Source organism: Myotis lucifugus, unplaced genomic scaffold (assembly GCF_000147115.1).
Source record: "Myotis lucifugus unplaced genomic scaffold, Myoluc2.0 scaffold_70, whole genome shotgun sequence".
Taxonomy (NCBI): domain Eukaryota; kingdom Metazoa; phylum Chordata; class Mammalia; order Chiroptera; family Vespertilionidae; genus Myotis; species Myotis lucifugus.
This window is the reverse complement of record NW_005871118.1, coordinates 2,411,817-2,432,102: the sequence shown is the minus strand read 5'-3', so window position 1 is coordinate 2,432,102 and position 20,286 is coordinate 2,411,817. Positions and strand designations below refer to the sequence as shown.

The following is a 20,286-nucleotide window of genomic DNA, read 5'->3' as shown; positions in this document are numbered from 1 at the left end:
ATGTGTGTGTGTGTGTGTGTGTGTGTGTGTGTGTGTGTATTAACCAAGATGCAGTGGGGAAAGCAATATTTTGAATGAAATCATTAACAGCCTGTGTAAAGTAAGCATCAAATGGGATTGGATGGCCTCTGCTTTGGTGTATAGGGGATATGGTACAACCTTCTCAAAGGCAGGCCCGGCTACAAGATTGTATGATAAATGCAGTATCACAGGGCTCCATACTCAGAAAGGCCTCATGTTTGGGTGTAATGCTCTGCAGATGCTGTTTTGAAATTCTTAATAATGTTTCCCTTTATTGTTGAAAGTGTTACAGATATCCCTTTTCCCCCAACTGTCCCCCTCCACCTGGTTCCCACCCCTCCCTAGGCCTTCACGGCACTATTGTCTATCGATGGGTTATGCATATCCTATCTACACTAATAAAAGAGAAACATGGTAATTAGCGTACGACCGCTACCCTTCCCATTGGCTAATCAGCATATCCTTATGCAAATTAACTGTCAGCCAAGATGGCGGCCGGCAGCCATGCCCTGAAGCGAGCAGGGAGGCTTGCTTGCTCCAGTGATGGTGAACTCCAACGTTCCCCGCCTAAATTGCCGGCCTCTCAGCTGCAACTCTAAGCAACTATGTTGCAAATATAGAAGCTAAACAAAACCCAGAAACCGGCTTTCAGTCAGCTGGGCTTCAGCCAGCCTGACCGCAACATTGTATCAATGTTTTCAGCAGCCGAGGCCTCAGAGCTCAAGCTGGCCCAGAATAAAAAAGAAAAAAAAGAAAAAAAGGAGTGGTTGGGAGCTTCAGTCACTCGCCAGCCGGAAAACGGCCCTCAGCCCCTCAGCCAGCCTGGCCAGGCACCCCAGTGGGGACCCCCACCCTGATCCAGGACATCCTTCAGGGCAAACCAGCCAGCCCCCACCCATGCACCAGGCCTCTATTCTATATAGTAAAAGGGTAATATGCCTCCCGGCACCGGGATCAGCGGAGCAGCGAGGCTCCCGGCACCGGCACCGGGATCAGTGTGACAGGGGGCAGCGCCCAAACCCCCTGATCCCCCTGTGGCTGTGTGTGTGACAGGGGGCGGGGCCACAACCTCCCTATCCGCCCTGCTCTGTTTGTGACAGGGGAAGGCGCCCCAACCCCCTGATCAGCCCTGCTCTGTGCCTGATAGGGGGGAGCTCCCCAACCCCCTGATCCACCCTGCTCTGTGTGTGACAGGGGGCGGTGCCCCAACTCCCCTATAGGCCCTACTCTGTGAGTGACCGGGGGAGCTCCTCAACCCCCTAATCGGCCCTGCTCTGTGCATGACAGGGGGGAGCTCCTCAACCCCCTGATGGGCCCTGCTCTGTGCATGACAGGGGGGAGCTCCCCAACCCCCTGATTGACCCTGCTCTGTGTGTGACAGGGTATGGAGCCCCAACTCCCCTGATGGGCCCTGCTCTGTGAGTGACAGGGGGCAGCGCCCCAACCCCCTGATCGGCCCTGCTCTGTGCGTGACAGGGGCTGGCGCCGCAACCTCCCCATCGACCCTGCCTTGAGTGTGACAGGGGGCGGTGCCCAACCCCCCAATTGGCCCTACCCTGAGCGTGACTGAAGGTGGCATCGCAACCTCCCGATCCGCCCTGCTCTGTGCATGACAGGGGACGGCGCCCCAACTCCCCAATCGGGCCTGCTCTGAGCCTGACCAGGGGCTGCACCTAGGGATTGGGCATGCCCTCTGCCACCCGGGAGCAGGCCTAAGCCAGCAGGTTATTATCTCCCGAGGGGTCCCAGACTGCGAGAGGGCACAGGCCAGGCTGGGGGACCCCCCCTCCCCCCCAAGTGCACAAATTTTTGTGCACCGGGCCTCTAGTAAATAATAAAAGGCTAATATGCAAACCAACCAAACGGTGAACGACTGGTCGCTATGACGCGCAGACGCTCAACGCAGGAGCTGCCCCCTGGTGGTCAGTGAGCTCCCACAGTGGTAGCACAGTTCAGCCAGAAGCTGGGCTCATGGCTGGTGAGCGCAGCGGTGGTGGCGCCGGGAGCCTCTCCTGCCTCCGTGGCAGGGCTAAGGATGTCCAGCTGCTATGTTAGGCCGGCTCTAAGCCATCAGTTGGACATCCCCCAAGGGCTCCTGGACTGTGGGAGGGTGCAGGCGGGCTGAGACCCCCCTCTCCCAGTGCATGATTTTCAAATGCAAATAAGTTCGTTGGTTAATCTCTTCCTGCCCTCTCTCTTTCCTCTGAAATTCATCAGTTGGTTGCATGCTTCAGTGTCTCTGGATCTATTTTGTTCGTCAGTTTATTTAGTTCATTAGATTCCACATATAAGTGAGATGATGTGATACTTGTCTTTTTCTGACTGGCTTATTTCCCTTAGCATAATACTCTTCAATATTATCTTTCAATTTGTGTTTTATCATACAAGTGAAGTCCTATTGGAACAATGGGCACATGCGGGGAACTTGGAGCTGTGGCTCACCAAAGATTCCGCCTCCCTGAGGCAGGTTCTCTCCCAGATAGTCCTCTTGCTTCCCAGCCCCTGTCCCCCGCCCCCCAGGTCATCGCTGGCTCCCCTTGGCATGCCCTCCCACCCCTCCCCCCTCACCTCAGGACTGCTGTCTCAGGGTCCCATCTGCAGGGGAATGTCAAAAGGCCCCAACTTGCCAGGGGTTTGTTTTTCAAGAGAAATTATAAGTCCAGATTTTTTTTTTTGCTTTTTTACATTTTATTTTACTTTTTATTTTTATAAAAATATTTTTTATTGATATACTAAAATTGGAACTATACAGAGAAGATTAGCATGGCCCCTGTGCAAGGATGACACGCAAATTCATAAATCCAGATTTTTAAAGTAAACGCTTTGAATTTTAAACGTTGACTCCCTTTTTAAAAAATCGGAACACACTTGTGGCCATGTGAGCCTACCTCCCAGGGACAACCTGCTCTGTTTTGGTGCCATGTCTCCTCCGGGTGATGGAAGCTACTGTCCAGGACTAGCAGTGACCCTCTTCCTTCCTGGATTAATTGGAGATCATGGAATATTAATTTAATTTATAAAATGTGGTGAATAGATTTCTTGCAGAAGTTATTCTTAATGTAAATTTAACATTTGGAACAAATTTTGGAGACTTAATTCTTAAGTCTTAAGTAATAGTTCACAAAATCCTTGGAACTTTAGTCTCTGAATGTTTTCCAGATTCTCCATGGATTGGTTTCTTGTTGTCCTAATATGTATTACTTGACAATATCCGTGGCATAAACAATAAGGATATGTTTCATCAGAAGCAGCTTTGCTCTTCCTGCTTTGTTTTCTGTTCTTTGTTTTGTTTTTCAAGGCGAGAGAAAACAAGCAGTCTTTTCCCTTCTAAAGACTGCCATTCTCTTCTCTTTACCTGGAGGCACCACCTTGAAAAGCAGTATATTTTACAGTATTCTGGTATCCTCTAGAACTGCACTGTATACTGTGGTAGCCACATGTGACTACTTAAATTTCAATTAATTAAATAGAAGTCAAATGAAAAATTCAGTCCCTCAGTCACACTGGCCACATTTCCAATGCTCATTGGGTGGTACTGGCAAGTGAGAGCCTATTGTGCGCATCTCTTCCCGGCTCAGCGATCAGTGATGCCACCTTGGTAGCTTGGACCTGGTCATGGTGAGGGTATTTATGCTGTGGAGATGACATAAGACCTGGCTTGTGTGTGCTTGTGAGTTGGTTGTTAAACATTTACCAGCACACCACTGTCTATAGCCACCTGTGGCTAGTGGGTACCCTATTGGACATCCCAGAATATTTCTATCATCACAGAGAGTTCTAGTGGGCAGTAATGCTCTAGAACAGAGGGCGCCAACCGGTGGTCTGAGGACCCCTGTGGTCCATGAGGTCCGAAAGGTTGGCAACCGCTAGTTTAAGGAAACCTTTGGAGCAGCATTCGCCAACCGGTGGACCGAGGACTACTGGTGGTCAGTGAGGTCCGAAAGGCTGGCGACTGCTGCTCTAGAAGGTGTAGTTTGTGAGCTCCCTCCAGTCATTATAGACAAGAAAGAAAACAATCTCAAAGGAAAACTTACTGGTCTGATACAAATAAAATATAATGGCTGTGTTCCCCTTCGTGGGTCCCCAAGCATTGGGCATTTTTCATTAAAGTCACTCTACAGTGAATCCAGATAAAAACTTAAGCTGTTCTTGGCAGCTTAATCCAGTTACAGAGATTTATATATTTCCAAGGATGCCCAAATGATTAATGCAATCCATTCAAGGTGGTAAAAATAAAAGTTTTAGTCTTAACTTTTAAAAAGAAAATCTCGGAGGCCTACATATGTCATAGGGTTTGTTTTCCTCTGATCAGCAGAGTACACTGATTATTTAGAATAAGCCTCTTAAAACCATAAGAACTCTGTGTCTACCTAGAGGTACTGCCTAAAAACTAATACAAGATTTATCTTACAGATATCAGACTTAATCGCAGGCGCTACCAGAGATCTAAGGCTGGAAGTGGCCGCTCTTGAAAAAAAGCTCCATGAATCCCATGTCCAATATACTGAAGAATCTGAGTCAAAGGAGAAGGAAATTGAAAACCTTAAAAATCTGGTTGCAGAGTTTGAGTCTCGCTTGAAGAAGGAAATTGACAATAGTGACTGCGCTTCAGCGGACTTGAGGAAGGAAATGAAACAGAAGTCTGATGAACTGGAAAGAGTGCTGCTGGAACAGACACAGCTGACACGGCAGTTTCAGCAGTCCCAGCAAGAGGTAGGACAGACCACGGCACCACTGCTGTTAGAGAGAGAGCACATGTTCCTTCAAAAAACAAACAAGCAAGCAAACAAACAAACACAAACATAAAAGACAGCTTGGTGTCAGGCAAAAAGTTCTGGACTGTTAGTCAGGGGCCTGGGATCACATCCTGGTTTTGTCCTTAACTAGACAGTCACTTAACCTTTCGGAACTGGCTTCCTTTTCTGTAAAATGAATATATCGAACTACATAATCGCTAAGGTTTTCTCACCACCCAGTTCTACTGTGTTGCAAACGACCTTTTAAAACATCTGAGACTAGTCATCTTTATATGTCTTGATGGTTTTGACATTAAATTTTTGCCAAAAAAAACTTTTAGAGCACTTGCTGCTTTTAGTTCAGATCATGTTTGGACAATATATCTTACATGTGCTTTTTCTTTAAGGTTTTATCTTTCTGTCAATCTAAATTTATGAGGTAATTTACATGTGTTGGTCTTCTTTCTTATGTATGCATAATTATTTTAGCAGTGTTTTTATTTAAACTGGAGTAGAAATATTTTGATTAATTTTTTTCTAACAAAAGTCTGATTTCTGAACTGCTAGGCAGAAACAAACATAAATTGAATGTTTATGTCCCTTAAAAAGTCATGAAACCTAAGTTCCAATGTGATGATTATTGAGAGGCGGGGACTTTGGGAGGTATTTAAGTTACGAAGGTAGAGCCTTCATGAACGGATTAGTGACCTTATAAAAAGAGAACCAGAGAGCTCCTTTATTCCTCCCACCATGTGAGGACATGGGAGGGAACACCTTTGAACCAGGAAGCAAGTCCTCACCAGACACCAAGTCTGCTTGTGACTTGATCATGAATTTCCCAGCCTCTGGAGCTATGAGAACTAAATTCTATTTGTTGTTTGAGCCACTCCGTCTATGGTACTTTGTTATAGCAACCTGAACTGACTAAGACAGTTGAGCAATTAATCTACTCTCCAATCACCAAAGTTATGTCACATCAGAATATGTGATCCCATGTATGACAGTATAGCAAATAAAGGCAAATGGAGGAAGGTTCTGAATGTTAATGACAAGTAATATTTTTGTTGGTTTTATGGGCATCTTACTAAAGGAATAAAAAGAAAGTGCTAGTAATAACATTGATTATTAACAACTAAATATACCATGTTCTTGCTGTATTTAAATTATCAAGCAAAGTAAAAAGTATATGCCATCATTATACTCGTAAAGTGAATCTTTTGCAAAGTAGTCATTAAAGTAAGTTAAAATGGGAATGGACAGAATGCTGGGTCAAGAGCAATGCCTAAGGAGCCCTAAAAAGTAGAAATTATTTCCGTGTTATAAATGAGGAACTGACTCAAGAAGATTGAATAACTTCTAGAAGGTCACACAGCATGGCGGAGCCAACATTCATTGACAAGTGTTTCCTCTTTCAGGAAAGCCTGAGTAACAGCGATTCTGCTTCTAAGTTTCGTGACCCCTGGTCTTAGCACTCATCTCCAAGCCTCATTTATTTCTTTTTTTTTTTTTTACTTTAAAATGACAGTAAACACACTACTTATTCTGCCAGATACTTAGTGGATCAAATGATTGAGTGTCTCCTGTTGGAACAGGGCAGCACAGTGTCCCTAGTAAAGGAGCCGCCTCCCCAGTGCAGGCGGGGGAGAGGAGAGACACACAGGGCTCACTCCGCTGGAGAAACCCTGAGAGGGAGAGAGGTGACACAATTTTGCTAAAAATGAGACAGGAGTGTTGAAGTTCTAGAGGAGGGACAGCAGGTTAAAGGAGAGAAAGGTCAAGGCATCTAGACCAGCAGGTTTTCTAATTTCCCAGGCTCTAGAATTGTAAGAATCCCCAAAGAAATGACAGCGTGGAAAGTGAGGAACAATTTATAAACTAGGACAAGTAGAAAAAGACAGGTCAAATTCACAAAATATATATTGAACATCTATCCAGGTACCAGACCCTGTGCTGGGTATTAGATCCGCCATTATGAACAAGACTGACACAGCCATTCTCTGCTCTCAAAGAGGACTTTAAAGAAAGTTTTGAGTAATTAAATTGAAATCAAGAGGAAAGAATGGCCTAAACAGAAACTTACCATATAAAAAGGATAGACTAAAGTTAAAAAATTGTCCTTAAAGGCCTATATTAGTTTTCTATTGTTGCACAATAACTAGCCTTAAATTCAATGGTTTCAAACAACACACATTTATTATCTCACTAGAGGCCCGGTGCACAAAATTCATGCATGGGGAGGGGGAGTCCCCTCAGCCCAGCCTGCACCCTCTCCAATCCGGGACCTCTCGGGAAACCGGAATTGGGCCTAAACCGGCAGTCGGACGTCCCTCTCACTATCTGGGACTGCTGGCTAACTGCTCACCTACCTGCCTGCCTGACCACCCCTAGCTGGCCCCTTTGCCAGCCTTGATCACCCCTAACCGCCTCTGCCTGCCGGCCTGGTTGCCCCTAACTGTCCCCCTCCCCCCGCTGGCCTGGTTGTCCCCAACTGCCCCCCCCTGCTGGACTGGTTGCCCCCAAATGCTCCCCCTGCCAGCCTGGTCGCCCCACACAGCCTGCTTTTCAGTTATTTGGTCCTCCCTCACTAACCCCCTTGCCGGCCTGGTCACTCCACGCAGCCTGCTGTTCCGTCATTTAGTCGTCCCTCACTAACCCCCCTGCCAGCCTGGTTGCCCCATGCAGCCTGCTATTTGGTCATTACTGTTACTGTGACGGTGTCCCGGACAATTTGCATATCACTCTATTATGAGTATAGATAATTTCTGTAGGTCAAGTATCTGAATGTGGCTTAGCTGGGTGCCCCTGGCTCAAGGCCTCTCATGAAGTTGGTATCAGGTTGTCAGGGGCTGCCATTTCAAACAAAGGCTCAATTTGGGGAGGACTGACTTCCAGGCTTACTTTGTGGTTGTGAGCAGGATTTATTTCCTCATGGCTCTTGGGCTCAGAGTCTCAGCACCTTGCCAGAGGCCTCCCTCGGTTCCTTACAGCATAGACCTCTCCATAGAGCAGCTCACCACAGGGCAGCTGGCTTCCCTCAGAGCAAGCATGTGAGCAAGAATGAGAGAGTGCAAAAGAGGGTGCCCAAGAGAGAAGCCACAGTCTTCTTGTAATCTAATCTCGGAGTGACATCCCATTGCTTCTGCTGAATTCTACTCATCATAAACGAGTCAAGAAGCCCAGCCCACAGTCAGAGCAAAGGGATTGCACATGAGTGAGAACAGCAGGCGGCAGGCACAGAGGGCCATTTTAGGGCTACCAATCTCAGGGCCCCTGGAGGTAATTTTGGCAAGAGAAATGACTAAAAGTGAACAGTGAATGTCGTTTTCAGACAAACGGAGCTGCATTTGGAGCTCTTCCTGCTCATTAGTTGTAAAAGGAAGCCGCTCGGGCGGAGGGTGGGAAGGGCTATAAGGGGTCAAGGGGGAAAAGGAGACATATGTAATACTTTCAACAATAAAGATTTAAAAATATATAAAGCAGATTTTTGAAAGATACAGGAGGCCGAGATGGTATACAAATGATTATAGATCATTACTGGGGAGTAGAGAGGGATCATCCCACAGGAAAAGTTATCTAAGGACATGCCAGGGGGGCAAATTTCCTTTTGCTGGATTGAAGAGAGGGGAGGGGAGGCTAGATTTTCCAGTAGAAGTTAAACAATTATAACTGAACAGTAAGAGTAAATAATTAAGACTGCTTCTGTGCTTAAGCGTGCCACCATCCAAAATTTCTTATAAAAATGGGAAATTAGCCAATAAAAGTGATTGGCCATACTAGCCAGAAAGAACGGAGGTTGCAGCATATAAAGTGAAAAGCACCACTATTTTGGCCGTGCATTCCAGACACTTGAAATTTCTTAGGTCCTAGAGAAGAAAAGCCACATTTAAGTGGAGAACAAATTCCCTTTAGAATGAAGATAAATTAGTGCTCTAATAAGAAAGCTAATTAAGGAGAGGAAAGTCCTGCTCTCGCTCAAGGGGCCAGAGAATGGGTGGACTCTGCTTTTCATTGTATGAAGAAAGTTCTCAAGGATAGGAGGAAAGCCATAGCTTCTAAAGGGCAAAATGGGCATTCCTGTGTGGAGCGGGGATTATGGGAGAGCAGCCACAGAAACAAGGGTCAGGAAGGTGAAGCCACAAAGCTACAGGTCAATAAGAAGAGAGAAAATGGAAAATAAAACTGTATGGGAAATACAAATGTGAAAGGGGGCCCTGAAAATTCCTCAGAGGGTGCAGACTCACAATAAAAAAATCACAATGTTAAAAAGAAAGGGAAGTCAGAAAAAACAACAACAACACATAAAGTGTTAGAGAATAGGACATTACCATTTAAAAGCAGGTTAAAATAGAGCACATGCTTTTCGCTGCCAGTTTTCCTTCCTACTAGCTCCATGTGAGCCCTGTCAGGACAGTGTGGCCCCACTGTTATGGGCCTTGTTGTGATCCAGAAAAAGAATGTAGTAAATTTTAAAAAGCAAAGCAAAAAACCCAGTTCACGTATAACCACCAAAGGAAAACCAGTACAGAGAATTCAATATATTTTGTTGTCTTAAGGCTATAGATAAAGAAAACAAAGGGGCAGAAGTTTTAAATTCTACCAGCTCCTGTGCCATCTAATGACGATGAAAGATATTCAAAAATAGAAAGGGATGCTTTTGTTAAACATGGAGAATTGAATACCTATGTTTATCTCAACTTCATCCCAAACACCACTAAAATGACAGTAAATTAATAAAAAGTGAATAAATTCATAAGGAAAAGAAAACAAGAGAGGAGTTGACTCCAGATGAAAAAGATGTTAACTACATTTTGGAAAATGGAAAGCAGAGTATGGGTGAAAGGAAATTAGCAGAGTATAGGACATTGAAACCTAATGCCTCGGGAGAATGTGGGAATGGGGTGAAATCCTAAAAGGACCAGACCCAATTATGTGCCATAGCAGTGGAGTTACCAGATACCTCTGAAAGAGGGAAAGAAGAGTGGATTTGAAAATAGGACTGTTTGAATGATTATAAAAGGAGCAGAGAGATGCTCAGATGCCCTCCCTAAACCCAAGTTGCCCCTACGCACTATCCTGGCAGGTACCAAAGGCTTACACTCTAGAAAAACAATGTGAGGGGCTTTGGACCTAAGGATATAGCAAAGTATGGGATAAGGCTAGAGTGAAAGTATGTATATTAAAGGGTGAGACCTTCTAGTCTACTTCACCCCCTCACTTCCCAGAATACAGACAACCAGGCTTATATATCAACTAGAGGCTTGGTGCATGAATTCGTACACGGGTGGGGGCCCCTCTGGGTGGCCTGCAGGGATCGGGCCGAAACCTGCAGTCTAATGCCTCCTGCAGCTCCTACCTGCTCCTCCCACTCATCCAGGCCCCACTGTGCCTGCTGTGGGCTCGTGCCCAATCAGTCCCAATCAGGAGAGGCTTGCACTGCTGCAGCAGCACTTGTTAGCCATACACCCTGCGTCTTGCGCCCTCCCAAGGGGAGTGGCCTACAGGATCAGGCTGAAACTGGCTCTCTGACATCCTCTGAGGGGTCCCGGATTGTGAGAGGGCACTGGCCAGGCTGAGGGACTCCACCAGTGCATGATTGAGCCGGGGAGGGACAAGGGAGGGCTCCAGGGTGTGTCCGGCCCATCTCAATCAGTCCCAATCAGCTGGGCCCAGCAGCAAGCTAACCTACCAGTTGGAGCATCTGCCCCCTGGTGGTTAGTGCACATCATAGCACTGTGTTGAGCAGCCTCAGCATATCATTAGCATATTACGCTTTGATTGGTTGTTCGGTTGTTCTGCCATTCGGTCTATTTGCATATTACCCTTTTATTATATAAGATAGCCAGGAAAATGGAAGAGCCCTCTCTGGAGAAATGACCTGTATCAAAAGAAAAGAATTATAGATACTAACAAGTGGGGTCTCCCAGTAAAATAGCTATATCTCTGTCCACTCTGCTCACTGAGAAGTATACTAGTCAATAAGGCCTTCCCTATGTACACAGAACTTCCAGTAACATTTTGGAGACTCAAAAAGGCAAGAATCACCAAACATTTGAGGAACATCTCTAATATGAAAGACAGAAGCCGGGATCAAACAAATAAGTAAAAAAAAAGAACTTGGGTGAAGCACATACAAAACAACATGAGAAGCAAAACTGAATTTCAAAAAAGAGCATAATTAATATCCTTAGAGAGAAAAGAGAAGATATTGCATACATGAAGCAAGAATAGGAGGCTATGAAAAAGAATAAGCATGATTACTGAGCTGAAGCAGTAAATTCAACATTTGGGTTAGATGATAAAGATGAAGCAATCTCCAAGAAAGTATAAGAAAAAGCAAAGAAATGAAGAAAAGAAAATTAGAGGATCAAGCGAGGATATCTAATACCCCACTAATAGGAATTCCAGGCAGAGAAAATGGAAGGGAGGAAATTATCGAGGAACTAATTCAAGAATATTTCCAAGTACAGAAGGGACATGTAGTTCTATATTGAAAGGGCCCACCCAGCATAATAGATAGCAAAGCAAACACACCAAAGCACTTCATTATGAAATGTCAGTACCTTCAGGATAATAAACATAATTATTTAAAAGCTTCCAGAAACAAAAAAAATGGTCACTTAGAAAGGATCAATAATAAAAATGGCATCAGGATTATTAACAACAGAAACTAGAAGACAATGGCTTCCAAATTCTGCAGGAAAATTATCTGCAACCTAGAATTCTATATCCTGCCAAAGGATCAACCAAGTACAAGGGTCAAGTAAGGATATTTTCAGACATAGATTCCTCAAAAATGATACTTTCCTTGCAGCCTTACTTGGGAAGCTGTTTAAAGGATATATGACACTGCACTGAGGGAGTAAACAAAGAAAGAAGAAGAGATAGAAATGAGAAAATGAGTTCCATCCAACACAGAAAAGAGGTAGAGGGAATCCCCAGGCCCATGGTAGGAAGTCCAAGGATTACAGCAGACAGTGTGACAGATTTAGAGAGCCAGGATGGGTTCAGCAAAAGAATGCAGGGTTTTTAGAAGTATGACTCTAAGACCAAAGAAAAACTGATAGGTTAGATGGAGTACTGAGACATGTTGAGAGGACATTCACACTTAAGTAAGTGGTTTGGTAAAAAGTTAGTAATCAACACCTAGAAAACTAAACAGTGAGATCAGTCCAAGGATTATTGCCATTTCTGGTATGTCTGCCATAGTTATTTCACAGTGTTCGTTATGTTTGCAAGCACACAAATACAATTTTAAGAATAACTTTCTTGACGTCCATCCTCCTCCTCTCCTGGAAATCTATTCAGATTCTCATTCCTGCCTTACCAAAGGGCAATTTTCACTGTTTTTCTGCAGTATTTTGGGCTGATCATATTAGTTGAGCAGAAGCCTTAAATGGAAATTTGGGCATATCCTTTGCTAACTCCTACTCATCTTTCTGATTTCCACACCTTTTCCACAGAGCTTCCTCTCACCGAACTCCCCACCCAGCTGGCTGGCCATCCACTCGCCCTGGGCTATATCTAGTTTGGGTTGTTGGAAACTGTAATCTCACTGGTTCAGACCTCACTGGGTATCTATATATATAAAAGGCTAATATGCAAAGTGTCCCCTCGGGAGTTTGACCAGGAGACCGGGAGTTCGATCGCTCGCTATGATGTGTGCTAACCACCAGGTGGTGGCGCAGAACAAAGGAAGGTCCCAGCCGGCAGCCAGAGGTCCTGATCGGCCTTAATCTCTGGCAAGGCCTAGGGACCCTTCCCATGCACGAATTTCATGTACGGGGCCTCTAGTAAAGCATAAACAAAGATGCCAATCTGTGCTTATTCTTCAATGAGGACTTGCTTTCCTAGCATATTTCCCCCAAGTTATGCCAGATGTAGCCAATTTCTATCACAAACAGGATTCTCACCTTCAGAATGATCAAGTTACCCAGCAAAGCCTTCTCTTGCTTCTTCCACTGTTGAAAGCAATCCAGCTGTCTCTACGGATAAAAATGAAAACAAACATAAAAATAAACCATTCTTACATTGCAAAGAGTGGAGAAAATTGGCCATATTAAAACTTTCCAACAGATGGTGAGCCAATTTATATTTTTATTTTGACATTTACTTGCCCAGTAGGAGTACAATTGAGCCATATTTTTAAGCTCATTGAAAGCGGCCTTTATCTGAAAATGTACACATATGTATAGATAATGCTCTCCACCAATCCACATGGCTTAATGACACAGGAATGCTAGTTCTCCCTCCTCTAACCAAGAGCCACTCAGGGTAGGAACCTTCTCCCTGAAAACTTTGGCCTCCTGCTGTCCCCCCTTCCTCCCATCATGCCCCACTCGAGGCCATTTTCCACAGAGCTGGCAAAGGGATCTTCCTTTAATCTAAATTTGACCATCCAGCTCCTTGCTTAAAATCAACCTTTCAATCACTCCAAATAGCCCCCAGAATTAAGTTAAAACTCTAGTATTAGCCCTGAAAGGTGTGGCTCGGTTGGGCATCCTCTCGTGCACCAAAAGGTCGCAGGTTCGATTCTGGACAAGGGACATGTCCAGGTTTCCAGCTCCATCCCCAGTAGGGGATGTGCAGGAGGCAGCTGATCCATGTATCCCTCTCACATCAAGATGTTTGTTTCCCTCTCCCTTCCACTCTCTAAAATAAATTTTTAAAAAAATTTAAGTGTCGGTATATTGGAATCATCTAGGGAATTAAGAAAAAAGTACTGACGGCTGGTCCCTACCCTAGAGATCCTTACTTAATTGGCATTGGGTATAGGGATTTGTAGAAGCTACTAGGTGATTCTATTTAAAACAAACAAAATTCTAGTATTAGCACGCTACCAAAACTGTGCTTGATTTGACCTGCTCACTCCTCCCTGCCTCAGTCCTGGTCTCTCCTCCCCTGCACACTCTGCAGTTGAGTCATTCTAAGCCATGTGTCATCCCAAAACGTGCCTCTCCCACTCCCACTGCCAGGTGTTTGTACTCACGCCCACTCGGCCTGGAAAACCCCACCGTCCCTTCTTCACCTCCCTCATGCCTCCCTTTTCATCTTGACTCCGTTTAGTTGCAATCCAGTTACGCTATTTTATCACACTAAAATATGGCCAATGACAACTCTGCCTGAAACATTGAGAATGGCTTCACTGATTATTCTTATGCTTGCCCATGATTTTCAAGCTTACTGAAGATATTCCATCTCACACATTTTCCCATGTTGTTCAATAAAAGCACATATTAAAATTCTGCTACAACACAACCTTCCAAAAAGACAACTAAAAAAGAGACAAACATTTTGCCTCGATTGCTGAAAGCAATCCAACCACGAGTGAATGATTCTTTTCCACATATGATGGAATTTTCCATTAATGTGTCTTACTGATTCTGGCCATATCCACGTGTGCTCTGGTCATGCCCTGTCACACACACTCCACCCCTGAAATAGCAATCCCCTAAACTTGATGTGTTCTGTTTCCATTTTTTTTACTCCTTGAGTGAGTGAGTGATAATATATGAGCTGCTTGTTGCACAACACAGAATTATAACCTCAGTTTTAGAGGAGGAGGTAATGGTGGCAGAGGATATGCAGCTATTGTGGGATTCACCTGAGATTTCATAGTGTTTGCAGAACAGACAAAAATAAAAGTCCTAACTTTGGATCCTGTTTTCCATTCAGAGGTCCTCCCAGTGTGGGAAATAAGAGAGTTCATCCTTTTTTCTGGAAGCTGATAGCCTTGAAGAAGGATGAGTTCCACAGCAGTGGGCCCCCAACTGGGCTGGGCAGCAGCCCTTCCAAGTTCAGTCTGGAGTTGACGGGCACTTTGCTTCCATTATACTTGCTGTGGGGACATCTTGGGGTTCATTTTGCCTTTCTACTTCCTCCTCTAGTGGAGTGTCACTTGCCTGGGATAGCTTTTAAGTGATTTACTTTATGGATGTTTTCTGTAGAGCACTGTGTCTTTCCTTTGAGATCTGAATTTAATTTTAGTAACTGGATCAAATTTTATGTTGCTTTTAAATGAGAACTCTCGTCATCATATCACCCATCACTTTGTCTTTCTATATTAGTGCACCTATTATTCATCGCACCAATTTATTGACCTCATTGTTAACTGCTATCCATTTTTTGTCTTTTTACTGTCAAATAAAATTAACTCTTTCTCATAGCTTTCTTAATCCAGGAAATTTTTATACTAATTTACCCAGTATTGAATGACTTGTAAATCTAATCATTTTACATGAGGTTTAGAAAACTTGGGCAAAACCAAATTAAATGTCTTACTGTTTTTTATTGCTTCAGTGTCCTGGAACACAATGGCCCCTGCATGGTTGATATAATTAATTTGACAATTAACTTAGGCATAGGCGCTGGGAGCTGGGTTACTCTCAGCAAGTTACATAACCAGTGTGAGCTTCTTTGTCAAACGTAGTCCTTGGGAGCAGGAAATGAGGTGATACCCGACGTAGCACCGTATTAATCTTCTCCAGCCTTCCTTCCCTTGCTTTTTCAACAAGTATTTCAGGTAGAGTTCATGAGACCCAGATGATAATGCCACAGACACAATCCTTAGTCTCCGGTTTCTCAAAGGGAAAAAAATAGAATAGAAATTAACTAGAATCACGTGATGAACCCTCATGGTTTTAAAAATAATATGTGCATATATGAATCCTGTACATGTGTTAATAATATATGTACATGTGAGGCTTTGTATGACCCAGGCATGACGCTGATTTCATAGAAGATGACAGGGCAACTATTAATCTGGAATTGCTCCACATTCCTCAGTATTGATTACCAAATTTGGAATTCAATGGAGTTCTAACCATAATCACAAGAAACTCAAATACAGGAAGGTGCACTTTCCTTGATGGTCTGTAATTTAGTTCCACTGACAGCAGATTAGTCATGAAACCCCCAGGAGGATGCTTTCCACTGAGAGTCAGACGCGGGAATGTCTCGGCTGTTTTTACAAACAAGCTAACCTGACGGAAGTTCATTTTCAGTCGAAGAATCTCATGCCACAATCATTGTAATTGTGTTTACTTATTCAGATACCACTTTGAATTGTTACTTTTTAGACTCTTTTTTGACAAGGTACAGACATAAATGTCAGGGCATTAGGCTGATCCACGACCCAATTCTTACCATGGGCCTTGAAGTAATTTTGGTGAATTCCTCAGATGAAAGATGGGCAACTCTTCAGCTAGAAATGTAGAGCCTCAGAATTTGTAAGGACCTTAATGATCTCTAGTCCAGTCACACATGTGAAGCTTAAATTTGCTCTGATATATCCCAGTCAAATGAGATTCGACCCTTCAGAGCAAGCATGTCAAACTCAAAGACAAACATGGGCCAAATAAATGAGGCATGTGGCCCATGGCCCTGAGTTTGACATGCTTGCTTCAGAGTATCCTCTGGAGAGTTCTAGCTATTCAAATTCTTGCTTGATGTAAATCCCATGGCTTCCACCCTTGGCTCCAGATTCTCTTAAGGACATAAAAAGCAACTCTTCTCAAACTTACAAGGCTGCAAAATTTTTAAAATATATATATTTATTGATTTCAGAGAGGAAGGGAGAGGGAGAGAGAGATAGAAACATCAGCGATGAGAAAGAATCATTGATCATTGATCAGCTGCCTCCTTCATGCCCCACACTGGGGATTGAGCCCGTAACCCGGGCATGTGCCCTACCCAGGAATTGAACCCTGAGCACCTGGTTCATCTGTCAATGTTCAATCACTTAATGTCACTACAGATATTAACTGTTAGGCATCACATAGGTAGGACAGAGTGGAACCCAGAACCAGTCCCAGCCCCAGCCCCACCTCTATCATCTGAGTGACCCTGGCTCTTTGTTCCTCATCTGCAAACTGCAAGGGTTAAATGAATGTTCTCTTCAAGTGTTTTCCAGCTTCACAAATCATTTGCATGTTTTACTTTTCTGTCCCATGTGGCAGAGTATCCACAATGATAGTCAAAGAACCCAGACCCCTGTTTTCCAGTTCAGTTCTGTTTATATTGCCAAGAACTATCCATAGGTACACTGATTAAAGCCAGGGATGCTTCCCCCCTTTTTCTCATTTCAGAACACTTTTCTTCAGGAAACAGTGCGGAGAGAGTGTGAAGAACGCTTTGAACTGACGGAGGCTTTGAGTCAGGCCAGAGAACAGCTCCTGGAGCTCAGGAGGCTCAGTGGAAGTTTACCGGTGACCCCGCGGTTCCTCAGCCCTGGCAGCCTCGCCGCCTCTGCAGCCGGTCATCAGGGAGAGAGAAGCCTTGCAAAACCGAACTCTGAAAAGGGCACCAAAATCCCAGGCCTCAACATCGTGTCGAAACCCACTTCTTCTCCAACCTCAGCTCAGCCCAAGAGGGCCAACAGCTCAGGTCTGCCCAGTCTCCAACCGCACCCGCCTAGGGGCCGGGCATCTTCAATAAATGAGAACAGACAGAGACTGGCCGCCCTTCTGCGGAGGAGACTGAATCAGCCGTGACCGACCTGGAGTCAGGAGCAGATAGATCCACACAGCGTGCATGTAGCTGAGGATGACAAAGATCACGTGGCTATCCCAGATTAAGAGTGCATGTCTACAGACATTCTTAACAAGAGAATTGAAAAAAACAACAAACAAAAAGACAAACAAACAAAAAAAACCTAGAGGTGGGAAGCCACATTTTCCAAGAGGCCTTTGAAATTGCAGCAAATAATGAAATTGTTGTGATTCCAGAGGCCAGTTTCTATATTTATGGAAAGTATGTTCAGATGTGCTCTACAAATACACCCTCTCAGAGATCAATGGTAAAATTTTCACCCAGAACATTTTTTCTTTTTCTGCACCATTACAGGCAGAGATATCTCCACACACACAAAAAATAGGTTTTAGTGGTTTCATTGCTGTTCTTTCATTTGTTTGCTAAGCTGAATGGGTTAAATAGATGTAATTAGTATTCCAAATAGAAAATAAAAGTACTTTAGTCCTTAATTAGATAAATTCCAAAGTGCTTAGTTCAAATATTCACAGAGTTCTTCATCATCACCATTATCATAATCATCATCATCTTTTCTTTTCAGTCTAATTGTAATCTAATTTCTTTTAAGAAATGACAGGTAACCTTTAAGAAGACATTCTTCCCTGTGAGTCTGGGGATACTTAAAAAGGGGGGGTCAAGCAACTCCAATTCAAGGAAAAACTAGTTTACTTTTCAAGCTATAGAGATTATTTTAGAAAATAGTAATCCTGGCCACGAAACAATTGCTCCATAGAGATTTTCTACGTTGAATGCTTTTTGGCATCAGAGCTAGGCTTAGATTTGAACTTGTATTCTCAAGCCATTGAGAAGAGAACTAATTCAAGACAGTTTAATCGAGGTTCCAATTTTATTACCCCTGAAAATGGGTAATTGGTTAATATGTTTTCTATTTCCAGAGTGGAAATTTAAACCAGAAACAAGACAAGCTATTTTAAGTTATCCTGAACCTTCAGGCTCTGCCTGTTTCTAAAAACATAACTCTATCTTAAGCTAGTGTTCATCTATCTATTTCTCCATCTAACAGAAGTGTATTTTTCTTCCAAGACTGGTTTTACTTAAACCCTCCATCAGATTGCATCATGGATATTCAGGCTTCTTACTCCCAGGTTAGAATGGTATATGACATGTGAATATGGCAGGCAAAACCCTCTGGTATTTGGCTATCATGTTGATAGGATTTCATGTTGATAGGGGTACTTGAAATCCCTTCCCTGGGCAAAAAAAACTAAAGTTACTAAGCAAAATCAAGTTTATCTCCAACCATTCAAAGATTGGTCTAATCTACCAGTGGTAGATTTTGTTTGTTTGTTTTAACCTCAAAGAAAGCTCCACATTAGGTCCTCTAATTTCCCAGACTAGTTGAAATGAGCACATTTTGTGTTAAAGCTTAGAATGCTAATTTTTGTTGAACAGAGATTGGTGTTCACTATAATGGCATTTGACAAGAGAATGTAGCATCATAGAATAGTGGTGCTGGGTGGGCCTTAGATGCCCAAAGAGGTCTCACTTGTCAGCTAGTTAGTTACAGAGCTAGAACCAGAACCCTGTTACCTGACCCCAACCTTCCCACCTCACTTTTCCACTCTCCAGAGATTCCCTGGCCTCCATCATGACTTTTGTCAGGAACACCTACACTGAATTTACCTAATGTTTTCTCTAAATGCATTCACATTTTAAACTTTACATGTATGTAAAAAGGAAACACGACCCAAGGAAGAATAACTTTAAAGTAATGAGATTGATTTGCTAGTTTTTTTCTAATATGCTTGAAATAAATGTGTGTCTATTAAAATACTAAATATTCGTTGGTATACCTTTAAAATCACCTTGTATAATGTCAGTAGTCATGCCAATTCTGGAGACCACTGCACTAGACCTCAATGTTTCTGATCTGGTGTCTGTCTGTTTATATTGAAAATACTCATCATTAAGGGAAATGGCAAGAGCTAGTGAAAGCTTTAGCAAAAGCATACGAGAATATTTGGGGCAACAATCTTTGTTATTCAATTATATGTGCTCTTCCAATTGTGCAATTGCAGCTCTCTCTTCAGGAACCATGGGGATACACTTTGCTAAATTATGAATGTATTTAAATTTGTAAATAAAGACACACACAAGCTTTTCTAAAGCGATGTGAAGACTATCAGTGTGAAACTTGGTTTCTTGGTTTGTTGTTACGCTCTTGCTTTTACAATGAGTAATTCTGAAAATAATAGTTGAGAATAGTCATGATCTGTAGTAAGTAAGGCTGTGTTATATTCCACAAGTATATCAGAGCGGTAATTCCATGATAAATAGAGAGACAAGATTTACATTTATTTCGGCCTAGTTGATTTGAATGGTACAGTCTAAACTGTGTTTATACCTTTTAAAGAAAGACACTTAAAGAAACAAGAAAAACATTAGAGTATGTAAACTGGGGGTTAGGAACACATTCAAATTTTCCTTAACTTTCTCATCATGATGAACAAAATCTAAGCATGCAACAGTATCAGCAAAATAAGACTCTCAAATGCATATAATGGATAGTAAGTCTAAAAGTTTTAATTTCTCTATAGATATGCATTTTCCACGACCTCAATGGAAGGATTTATAGGTGTCAAAAAATGAATATTATAGAAAATATTTATTAGAGAAGTGTAACCCTATTTGTTTATCTTCTTAAACTAATATAGTTGGGCAAAGATGGGAGAGTTCTGTAGTTATCAGATTTTTCAAGCAATTTTTAAAAGTCTTGAATTAAATTACTATATAGTTAGTCGGAACTGCTTTAAAGTCATATTTTCAGACAATGGAATTGACTGGAAGACACATTAATATTAAAAATTATGTTAGACTAAGATTTTTTAGTATTTTTCAATGATTTAAAATGCCCTTTTTATTCCTTTTTTTTACGCAGCTCAACTTAAAGTAATTTAGTAAGACAGACTTGTGAATTACATATTTCCTGCAATTCTATTTTCAGTCATTACTGAGGACTAGTGCCACTCTAACAAGAAGTCGG

At 42.9% G+C, this 20,286-nt stretch overlaps 1 protein-coding gene and 1 pseudogene across 7 annotated transcripts in view; both read left to right on the top strand.

Moving 5' to 3' along the window:
- The window catches only part of LEKR1 (leucine, glutamate and lysine rich 1), a 123,281-nt gene extending 103,856 nt beyond the window's left edge, over positions 1 to 19,425 (top strand). For all 7 annotated transcript variants that reach the window (XM_006090340.3, XM_023755158.1, XM_023755157.1 and 4 more), the window contains 2 exons: positions 4,435 to 4,734; positions 16,841 to 19,425. In XM_006090340.3, coding sequence (XP_006090402.2) covers positions 4,435 to 4,734; positions 16,841 to 17,245 — 705 coding nt within the window. In that variant the 3' untranslated portion in view covers positions 17,246 to 19,425. The remainder of the gene's footprint in view (positions 1 to 4,434; positions 4,735 to 16,840) is intronic.
- LOC111826350 lies at positions 2,734 to 2,832 on the top strand (annotated as a pseudogene).
- Positions 19,426 to 20,286: the final 861 nt, after the last annotated feature.